Source organism: Diabrotica undecimpunctata, chromosome 4 (assembly GCF_040954645.1).
Source record: "Diabrotica undecimpunctata isolate CICGRU chromosome 4, icDiaUnde3, whole genome shotgun sequence".
In the NCBI taxonomy this organism is placed as follows: Eukaryota; Metazoa; Arthropoda; class Insecta; order Coleoptera; family Chrysomelidae; genus Diabrotica; species Diabrotica undecimpunctata.
In genome coordinates this window covers 90,367,161-90,379,332 of record NC_092806.1, presented here as the reverse complement: position 1 = coordinate 90,379,332, position 12,172 = coordinate 90,367,161, and the positions used below count along the sequence as shown (strand labels likewise).

The following is a 12,172-nucleotide window of genomic DNA, read 5'->3' as shown; positions in this document are numbered from 1 at the left end:
ATTTTCTAGGTGTCACCTTTTAGTTCTCTCTACAGTGTTGCCTGTATATCTAAGATAGTGTCTTCTGTGGTTATTAAATTTCTGGCTTTATTTGTTAGTCTTGTTTTTATGGGGGTTATCGCTGTTTCCTCAGGCCCTACTGCCGTTTTCTCCAAAAGTTTAAGCGTATCTAAGAAGGGTTTACTTTGTCTGTACTTCCGTCGAACTCAATCGGTAAAATTTTGCTTGCAATATTTAAAAATTCGTTGATATTAAGAGCCATGGTTTCTTCTTGTTCCGTGTCGCTTTGTTCTTCCTCTATATCTTAATCTGTTAATCTGTTGAATTATTAGATTAGGAACTAATATTCTGGAATTTGTGGCCTGGAACGATCGTATGACATTATCTCGGTTTTTACTAAAGTGTCTCCTACAAGTCTCTCTCTGAATATCGGTTAAGGCCTCCCAATTTTTGGTTATGAGGTGTACGAATCTATTATATGCTTCAATTAACTGTGTCGTTGCCTCAATCTTTACCTCCTTGCTTTTAGATATCTCCTTTTTCAATACTCTTTTGCTTTATTTATTTATATCCTGCGTAATGGCGTCAAGTATTCTAACAAAATCTTCCCAACTGCTTGGCATTTAAGAATGAAAACACAAATGCGACAGTCTTATGTAGTACGATAAAATTCGAGAAGTAATTACTAAGCAAAAAAATATATATCCATTCAGAAATATGAGATCATCAAATATCCATTAAAATTCAACCATTAAAATTCAAGTTAATAAATTAAAAATTATAGTATATTATTATGGTATATTATTATGCGTGTAAGAATGTGCAATAAAAATAGATAATCAGCAGACTCAGCACTTAAACGTCTAAATTTGTTGCCGATCTTGCTGCTATGCCCTGCTCCCCTGTGTATGCTCCCCTTCATATTCCTCCTCTGCGCCTTCCATAGTGACCATAGTAACTTCAGTATCAGGACTGTGGTAATAACGTATAATAGTACTTTTATTTCTTCGCTTGGTCTGACATCTTGGGTTTTGACTATGAAGTTGCTGTTGACGACTCCATTCTCTTTTAGCTCTTCCTTGGATGATTTTCCTCCCATTCTGGGCTTCTTTGGATGAAGACTCCTGGTTTCTACCAATTCAGGATCGCCATATGGTAAATAATGGTAAATTAGCTCCGCTTATGGTATCGTATGGTAAATAACGTAATTATGGTGTCAGATGATACGTTTATTTGAAACACTAACTGTACACTCTTACAATATTACTTATACTAAATGTAATTAGTACATAGCTGACGTTGCACCGAGACTACTTCAAAATTACCAATACGTAGTATATCGACTTGCCATCTTGACGTTAGTTTGGTTCTGAGATCTATGATAATAATTGTTGTCTCTCTGCGTGGGTGGTGTGTGGCGATGCCTGTGTGCATGTGTGTGTGTGTGCATGTGCGTCTGCGTGTGTGTGTGAATGTGCGTGTGGGTGTGTGCGCGTGTTTGTGCTTGTGCGAGTGTGTGCGTGTGCGTGTTTGTGCGCGTGTGTGTGCGCGTGTGGTGTGCGTGTGCGTGTGTGCCTGTGTGTGCGTGTGGCTGTGCGTGTGTGTGTGTGTGTGTTTGCGTGTGTGTGTGTAAATATTTTATAGTTGTATACAACAATCCTACTCTAGTAATAAACTATATTGTCGGTATCGTCACGTTTGGCATTGAAATAAATTCCAAACGTGTATATTCAAAAATAAATATTTGGTGCTCGCCACACACGATTGATGAGGTCAATCAAACAGTACGAGATATTATCGAACTTTATGTGGAGCTTGAAGAAATGCGAAAAAAATAAGACTATCTGTCAACGCACATAAAATTAAGGCCCTAATGCAAGAAAGAAACCAACGCATACTTTTCTCTGTCGTGGATGTTTGAGTCCAAAGATATCCAGTGGGAATTAAAGTTCAAAATATATAAAACCATCACACGACTAATAGCAACATATTTCGCAAAAACATGAAACATAACAAAAAAAAAACAATAAACCTTATTAATACTGTTGAAACAAAGACATTGAAAATAATATTGGGAATATTCGTATGTGGAGAATAAGGTTTAACCACGAGTTATATCAATATTACAAAGAACCCTCTACAGAAAAGTATGCCAAAATAAAAACATTGCGATGTACAGGTCACCTTATCAGAATGGATAATACCAGAACATATAGTAGAACGCTTAGTGGAACTATGATGGAACGTTATTCAGTAGAAAGACCAAGAAAGAGATGAATAGACAAAGTGGAAATTGATGCTAAAGAGAAAATGAGGGTGGATAATGCCAGTGCCCGATTTGAACTGTAGCGCTATTGGAGAGAGGACGACAAAAATCATAGAGGAAGGAAATCTGACGGAGATAAGTCTCGGATCAGCATACCTCCAATATGATGACACCAAATAACCACCAGGAAGGAAGTTAAAATAGCTAGCGAGAGATTTCAGAAAGAATGGACTACAATTAATTAATCATCAGCTAATGCTAATGAGTATCATCTGACCTGGGGCAGTACAAACAGCAAAGAAAGAGGTGAGTCATTAGTGCAGTTTTTTATCGAACATGATTTAGACTTAGGAATATAGATAGGAGTATACGATACTAAACTAGTAACTTAACCAACTTTATTAACTTCACAATGAAAGGAGGTAATTGATATAATACTGGCCACGCCTCATGTGATTATTACAGGTAATGAGCCAAACAATTTTGAAATAATAGATAATGAGACTATTAAGGAAACTTATCGTAACCCTCGTAAAACAAACTAAGAGGCATATTAAGTAGACATGAAATACTGTTTAGGTAGTGTTAAAGGGACGATACAGCCTACATTGGACCTAGATATTGCTGCTGAATAGCCTCAAGAGATTGTCCAAAAGATTAAATGAGTGGACCACTTATGGGCAAAGCTTTGACTAAATATAATAAGAAACTGAACATGGTTGTAAAATCAACAATTGCATATGCATCAGTGGTATTTGCAAATGAGCAGCAAAAAAGTGCCATCCTCAAATTAAAAAAAGGTGCAGTCTTGCTTTCCTCGGAATTACAGGGACTATAAGGGCACACCAAATACACTCATAAAGGCCCTACTCGATCTCTTTCCTATACATATAGTTATAAGAGGAAGACAAATGAAATATTTCAGACTGCAAGAAAACTTGAGCAACGTAGCAGTTAGATCAGGATATAGTAACATTATAAATGAATATTAGTGTTCTTTGTGGGATTGATTGCAATAAAAATTCCATTTTATAATAATTGATTGTCTGGCGTTTCGACTTTCACTTCAAAAATTGTTAAAAAAAAGGATGTTTTAAAAAATAGTGAGGAGTTTTTATAACCACAAATTTTAATGATATTTTATTATATTATTGTAAATGAAATTAGCGATAGCAAATTTGTAATGATTTCTGACCATATGGCACCCAGATGTAGGCCTAAAGTCCCTTTCCAAGTGGACATTTTCGGGGACAACTAAGTGACTCCAAAAAGATTTCTTAGATAGACGGCAAAGAAAAATAAATGGTCGAGATTGGCTCCAATTATCGCCTTCAAAGTAACTGGACTTAAATTCTATCGATTTTTTTTATCTGGGACTATATGAAGTTCTTAGTGTACGAAACTATCGTCAAAATTGGCTAAAAACTAATACTTACAATTTAAGTTGCTAGTGCTGAAGAAAATATTCAATGCAAGTCTCATTAGTTTTCGTAGACATGTTTTTCCACAAGACAACGTTTTATAAAGGCTATAATAGAACTACACAATACACCAACCCAATAGAATGGTTGCAAGTAGGCGGCCAAAAGTTTCATCATTTACTATAATCTTGATGTATTCTTAGTGTTGTAATAAATTTTATTTTAATTTAATTTTAGGAACGTCTCCTACAAATTAAGGCTAAACATAGTTTTTATATTCTGCTGTAGATTTGGACAATTTTCTCAGTTTCATTATTATTAGAAATCAAATTACTACGACACTAAAGGAAATAATAATTGTTTTTAAATAAATGTCGACATAAAAGATAATATTACTTTTTGAACTAAAAATTAACAAGCCAATAGAGACAATAGAAAAAATATGTCTGCTCTAGCAGAGTAAATAATAGGAGAGGAACTGTTACCGCTAAACCTATTACCGCGCCACTGGGTAAAGTTTGTTGATGTCAAATTATTATCTCTCTAAAAGATATTTTATCTCCCAATTTATTCCTATAATTCTTTCCAAAGTTGTTTACAAAATGTCATTCGAAATTAGTTCAAAAAGGTATTTATACAATATCGTCAAATTTGTTACTACAACATGTCGATTATGAAGTAAAGTAAGAAATCTACAAGGAAACTAAATTCCTGTAGCTGGCTGTATACCATGTATCACAAATTTAAAAATTCCCTTATAAAAGGTATATATTAAAACACCCTATCGGGCTACATCACAGAACGTTTTAGGAATTAATATTCCATCATCAGTGCTGTCTGGATGTACATGTTTTCAGCCATCAAATAAATTCGTAAAAACCCTTTAAATGTTTTCAAATTAAATTTGAGTTACATTATTTGATTATACATATATACTAGGATGTTTAAGTTACAATAGGATAGATAACATGGAAATGTAAGACTCCTGTTGCGTAGCGCAACCTAAAATTATGGTCCAAATGACGAACACCCTTTTTTTAAAATAAACAACTACTTTTAGTTTTAAGTCGAGTTGTACCCGAGAATGCACGATAGATGTTGCATATATTCTTTGCACAGAATTGCAAGATTATCACGTACTCCCTTTTCAATTTTATTAGAGAAAAAACATCAGTCATTGTCACTGTCATATTTAATTAATTAAAAAATAATTCGCTCATTTTTCACCACAGAATGTTTACCTAAAGCAAAATAAAGTTTTTCAAGTCGTAAGTGTTTTTTAAAGTGTAATCCGAGAATTGTGATCGCCAACGTAAGGTAACACATTTTAATTATTTATTATCAATCGAACCAGATCGAAGGTACTGTCAAAAAACAGGCAGGAAGCAACATTTCAGGAGGAGAAATAAAATCCCCCGGTGTTCTACATGTTCCTAACGAGCCGGATACAGCAACTGTTCCCGTTTATGTAAAGTTGGAAGCTGAATTTTCATTGATTATAGCACGAGGGCGATCATCTCTCGTTTCTGCAAAGGCGTTTTTACGCAGTAATCTCAAGATTTCTCACACTATTCGTAAAAAACATCACTCGTTTCCTCATTTCTTCGCAAAGAAAAGACATAGTTTTTATTCTCTCATATACACACATTGGAGTTTTGGCGGTTCCAGGATTCAAGGTTGTTCTATTAGCGCCGGGAGGCCGGTATATCGACATCGACACTTGCAAGGGATAAGGAGTTTATGTGTGGTCGCGGTTGGACCTGTAACTTGGACTATTGTAACTTTTACGAATTGTTTTTTGCATCGTCGCATGTCATTTTATTTTTAGATTTTAGATTTGCAGTAATTATAAGTAGATTTTTATGGTAATATTATTTAGTTCATGATACTAAGTATCTGTTGTTATATTTAAAATTTGTATTATTTTTTCTCACGTTCAAAATGACTGATGTTGCAAAAATTATAAAATTAAGAGGGCATACTAAAGCTTGTATTACTAGAATTCAAACATTTGTCTCAAAAAACCAAAATGTAGTTTTAGATTGCGGTCAATATATTGCACGCAAAAATGTATTAAATGAAACTTATCGCGAGTATCTCAACCTACAAAAGGAACTTGAATTAGAAGATTTTGATAAATATTGTTCAGATAGGGACATAGTTAAAGAACAGTATTATAATTTAGATTCATATTTGTACGAGAAAATCACGCAATTATCTGCAAAACCAGTTCAAACTCAATCTATTGTAACAAATGTAACACCATCTGTTAGCACAATTCAAAATGTAAAGTTGTCAGAATTAAAAATACCTTTTTTCTCGGGCGAAATCTCAGAATGGCACAGCTTTTTTGAAGTTTTCACCAAATTAGTAACAAATGATAAACAGTTATCTAATGTTCAAAAACTTATTTATCTCAAATCAGTGTTAAGGAATGAACCGTTAAAGTTAATTGACAATCTAGAAATAATTGACTCCAATTTTGAAATTGCAATACAAAATTTATGCGATAGATTTGAAAATAAATATTTAATAGTAAACAGTCATTTGAACAGTTTATTAAATGCTCCACTCATTACAAAACCCAATGCATATGCTCTAAGGGATTTCTTAACTCAAATTAAAAGCCATCTCGCCGCCTTAGAAAACCTCACATCTCGAATCAACTCACTGATTTAATTCTCATCAATCTCTTTACTCAAAAATTAGACTATAATACTAAAAGATCATTTGAAACCGAGCGTAATATAAAAAAACTCCCAAGTTTAATGGAGTTTCTTGAATTTATTGAAAGAAAATGCAAAATTCTCAAAAATCTTGTTCCTGAGTACTCTCATTCTCCGAAACAAAAACAACCTTCTCGTTTTACTTCTCTTAACACAGTTGGCAATAATTTGCAGTATAGTAGTAATAATCAGTATTTTAAATGTTTCTTATGTCAAAATAACTCCCATAAAATATACACTTGCCCGGAATTCTTAAATATGTCTGAAGATGAGCGTTTTCAAACGGTCAAGGCAAAGAAAGCGTGTCTCATCTGCTTGGCTAATGGTCATTCAGCAAGCTCATGTACCTCTGCGTCAAATTGCGCTACATGTAACAGGAGAATTGCTCCACTTCTCTAACGCTTCTATTCATAACTCGAATAGTTCTCGTTTCATTTCAAGAACAAATCAAGATTCTCGTAGTCTACCCACTAAAAACACTCACTTTCAAAACACTCGTCTGTTTCAAGACTCACAAGGAAATCATAATTCTCAAAATACTCGCCAGTCTCACAATATGCATGATATTCCAAATTCTCGTACTCACTCTAATGTATCTCGTGATCCCAATACTCAAAGCGAAACTTCAAGTTCTCCTGCAATCCCACGAATAGCAAATCAATCTCAGTCTAATGATGTCTACTGAGCATCATCTCTCTCTACACTCTCAGGCAAAAAGGAGGTTCTACTTCAAACAGCATGTGTTACAATTTATGATTCTCATAATAATCCCGTTAAGGTACGCTGCCTTACAGACTCAGCTAGTCAGCTTTCGTTTATCACTGAGGAATTAGCAAGTCGCTTGAAATATATTCCTTACACAAAAAGTCTTCAAATTTCTGGGATATCCGAAATCTGTTCGACGTCGAATAAAATGGTGGATTTAAATATGTGGGATTGACATTTTCTCAAATGTCAATCCCACAAAACATTTTACACTCTCTTGTGCGATTCTCCCAACCATCACTTGTAAGCACCCTCAAATTACATTAGATGTTAATGCTCTCAAAATTCCACCAAACATTCACCTAGCTGATCCAGAATTTTGTACTCCTGCCGAAGTTCAAATGCTGCTTGGTGCAGATGTTTATTTCGACTTACTTACTTACGGGTTAATAAAATTAGGCCCTAATCTTCCTACCTTAACAAATACTCATCTCGGATATCTTGTAGGTGGAAATGTACCTCAATCCTCTGGGTCAATTGACTCATTTTCCACACTTAACATTCAAGAAAGTACTCAACCTCGAAATGAAGTATCCTTGTTCGTTCAAGCTCAAAATACCGATTCTTTCGTACGATCGTTTTGAGAAATAGAAGAAATCTCGTCTTCTACTTGTACTCCAAAAATCCTAACTCCTTCGGAGCAACAGCCCGAAGACATTTTTAAATTGTCACTTAAAATATTATCATCTGGTAGATTCCAAGTAGATCTCGCTTTCAAATCTCCCAACAAATATAAAAAATTGGGCGAATCGTTTTTCCTCGCAAAGAAGCGATTCCTAAACCTCGAACAGAAACTGATCAAGTCAGATCAATTATACGCACAGTATAAACAATTTATTCATGAATATATTGCACTTGGACATTGCAGATATGTGCCTCTCTCCACTCGAAATATTCACTCTGATTTAAAATACTTTATTCCTCACCATTGCGTTTTAAAGGATAGCGTAACAAATAAGTTGCGTGTTGTCTTTGATGGCAGTATGAAAACTACCTCAAATCTAAGTCTTAATGACATAATGCTTCCTGGTTATACGGTACAACGCGAATTATTCGATATTTTGATAAATTTTAGATTATTTAAATACTGTATTGTAGCAGATCTACGTCATATGTACAGATAAATTCGAGTAAATCCCGAACAGATCTTTCTGTTGAACATCTTCTGGCGTGATTCACCTCAAGAGGATTTGAAATGTCTTCAACTCGAATCTGTCACTTATGGATTAAATAACTCCGGTTTTCTCAGCACTAGATGTCTTAAGGAATTAGCTCAAAAAAATTCCGACAAATTTCCCTTGGCTAGTAATGCTCTTTTAAATTGCTGTTATATCGACGATGTGCTGTATTGCTGTAACGATTTCGAAACACTCTTCGAAATTCATCGTCAATCAACCGAATGTTTAAACCTCGCTTGTTTCTCGCTTCATAAATGGTGTGCAAACTCACCTGAATTTCTCGCAGGTATTTCTCATATCTCTAATAAAGCTAGTTATGTAATCAATCCTGAAAATCACACGAACAAAATTCTCGGCCTATGTTGGAATTCTCACTCCGATCATTTTTCAGTTCTTGTGCCAAAGGTTACCGTTAAGGATACCTATACAAAAAGAGAAGTTCTCTCTTTAATTGCTTCCATTTATGACCCTATCGGATTGATTAACCCTGTAGTGGTATCTGCCAAATTAATTATGAGAAAGATTTGGTTAGAAAGGTCGAATTGGGATGACCACCTCAGTCCAAATTTGCTTACAGAATGGAATCTATTTTTACAAACACTTCCTCACCTCTCCAATCTCAAGATTCCTAGGTTGCTGCAAAATTCTAGCAATGTAACAAGTACTGAAATACATGGGTTTTCGGATACAAGTCTTAGCGCGTATGGTGCTTGCGTTTATTTAAGAACATCACATGAAAATGGCTTTATCTCTTGCAATCTAATCTCCTCAAAGAGTCGTATTAGTCCTGTAAAAGTTGTTACTTTTCCTCGATTAGAACTTCTGGGAGCATTATTACTCTCTAATCTTGTTACGAAGATTCTTTCTGTCTTGATTCCATCCCAATCTCAGATAAATTCTGTCAATTTATGGACAGATTCCGAAATCGTCCTCGCATGGATTAATTCACACCCCTCTCGTTGGTCTACCTTTGTAGCCAATAGAGTAACTCAAATTCAAGAACTCACCTCCAACCATATATGGAGACATATACGATCGAAAGACAATCCTGCGGATATATTATCTCGTGGTGCTACACCCTTGCAGTTGCTTGATTGTGATTTTTGGTTTAATGGTCCTCAATTTTTGTCAGATCCACACTTTGATTTCAACCTCTTTGTATCTAAAAGTCCTTCGAGTATTAATGTTGATGAACTGCCTGAACTCAAAAGGGTTACTCATCTAATCAGAAAACCAGATTCAGAAGTGTATGATGCCCTCTGCAAATTTTCATGTTTCACTCGACTTCAGAGGGCTTTTGCATACTGCCTTCGTTTTATTCACAATGTAAGAGCCAAGTCTCATAGACGTACAGGTCCTCTCACTCCACATGAACTCTCTAGTTCTGAGTTAATGATAATCAAATTGACCCAGTCTCATTTCTTCAGTTCGGAAATTCAATTTTTAATGGATAATCGTCTGCTTAACGATAAGTCTATTCGTAAATTAAATCCCTTTCTAGATTCATCTCAAATGATACGAGTAGGCGGTCGTCTTCTCCTTTCAGATGTTTCTTATGATCAGAAATTTCCTCTACTGTTACCCTCAAAATCAGATATTGTCAATTTATTACTTACCGGAGAATATCAAAGACTTCTACATTCTGGCCCTCAAAATACACTGTCCAATGTTAGATTGAAATTCTGGCCTCTTGATGGTCTTCGACAAATCAAACGTATAATACAAAATGGTCTTACTTTTTACCGTTTTAACGCACAAGTCGCTTCCCAAATCATGGCTAATCTCCCGAGGGAAAGAGTTCAAATTGCACGTCCATTTATAAACGTTGGAGTTGATTTTGGTGGTCCATTTCCAATCAAGACCTCTAAACTCAAGATAGCTCCCCTTACTAAGGCCTATATGGCAGTGTTTGTATGTTTAGCTACTCGCGCCGTGCATGTGAAATTAATTTCCAGTCTTTCTACTGAAGCGTTCTTATTGACTCTGAAAAGGTTTATCGCCCGAAGGGGTAATGCGAGTATCATTTTCAGCGATAATGGCACAAACTTTCTGGGTGAGAAAAATCAATTGAAAGAACTTTATGAGTTGCTTCTCAAAGGTGATACCTCTGAATCTATTCGCTCTTTCGCTACTATATGTCAAATTCAATGGAAGTTTATTCCTCCACGCTCACCACACCACGGTGGTATTTGGGAAGCTGCCATAAAGAGCTTCAAATATCATCTCGTAAGAATAATGGGTAACTCCAATTTTACTTTCGAAGAACTATCCAATGTACTTTCGCAGATTGAAGCAGTGCTCAATTCACGCCCTATCTGCGCGCTCTCAGATGACCCGTCCGATTTTTCCTTTCTTACTCCCGGACACTTCCTTATTGGATCTAACTTAATGTTTTATCCTGAATCAGATCTCTCTGATATTCAAGAAAATAAATTGTCTTTGTGGAAAAAATGCACAAGAATTCAGCAGCATATGTGGAAGGTTTGGACCCGCGATTATCTTAATAGGTTTCAAAATAGACCTAAATGGTTCACTCCTCAGGTAGGCATAAAGCCTGATGATCTCGTCTTGCTTAAGGACGAAAACTCGCCTCCTCTCAAATGGCCTATAGCACGGGTAGTTGAGACATATCCGGGAAAGGACAACAAGGTAAGAGTTGTTAAGGTCAGAACTCCTGAAGGGTTATACGTTCGCTCTATTGCTAAACTGTGTCCTCTTCCTATGACACCTTCAAGAATTTTAATAGTTTTTTAGGTTAGTTATACCTTTCTTCACATTGTACATAAATATTTTTTTTTGATGCGTTCACATCAAGGGGGACTATGTTGCGTAGCGCAACCTAAAATTATGGTCCAAATGACGAACACCCTTTTTTCAAAATAAACAACTAGTTTTAGTTTTAAGTCGAGTTGTACCCGAGAATGCACGATAGATGTTGCATATATTCTTTGCACAGAATTGCGAGATTATCACGTACTCCCTTCTCAATTTTATTAGAGAAAAAACAGCAGTCATTGTCACTGTCATATTTAATTAATTAAAAAATAATTCGCTCATTTTTCACCACAGAATGTTTACCTAAAGAAGTCGTAAGTGTTTTTTAAAGTGTAATCCGAGAATTGTGATCGCCAACGTAAGGTAACACATTTTAATTATTTATCATCAATCGAACCAGATCGAAGGTACTGTCAAAAAACAGGCAGGAAGCAACATTTCAGGAGGGGAAATAAAATCCCCCGGTGTTCTATAACTTCATTGGAGGTTGCTAGTCCTAAGACAAAGTGTCTACGACTAAGACTTGTTGATAGCAACTTAAACATCCTAGTATATATAATCAAATAATGTAACTCAACTTTAATTTAACAACGTTTAAAGGGATTTTACCCATGTATGTAGTGGCTAAAAACATGTATATGCAGATAGCATTGGTGATGGAGTATTAATTCCGAAAAAGTTTTGTGATGTAGCCCGATAGGGTGCTTTAATATACCTTATATTAAGGAATTTTTAAAAAAAATTTTTTTTAAGTAAAAAAAATTTACATATGTAAGTCTTACGTGGTTTACTGATACATTAACTGGAATTTGGAATAAAGATATTTTATGAACTTTAGAATTTTAATATATGCATCCTTGCGTCGCGTGTCGGTTACTAATTGGGCTAAATTTTTTTATAGATGAACAAATATGTGGCAAATATGTAAGTATCCGGCTAAAATTATTTTAATTACTTATCTTTGATCTGAATACAAGGTAGCAATACCTAACGTATAACTAAAGGCGCGCCTTTATTAGGCCTTGAAAGTGATTTAAATTT

General features: G+C 35.2%; 2 protein-coding genes across 2 annotated transcripts in view; both read left to right on the top strand.

The window, feature by feature from the left end:
- The window catches only part of LOC140438308 (uncharacterized), a 32,614-nt gene that overhangs the window by 15,333 nt on the left and 5,109 nt on the right, over positions 1-12,172 (top strand). The gene's annotated exons all lie outside the window — the stretch shown is intronic.
- Positions 5,629-11,110, top strand: LOC140438794 (uncharacterized). The gene is made up of 2 exons (XM_072528441.1): positions 5,629-5,973; positions 8,324-11,110. The coding sequence occupies exons 1-2, from the start codon at positions 5,629-5,631 to the stop codon at positions 11,108-11,110; spliced, it is 3,132 nt and encodes a 1,043-aa protein (XP_072384542.1).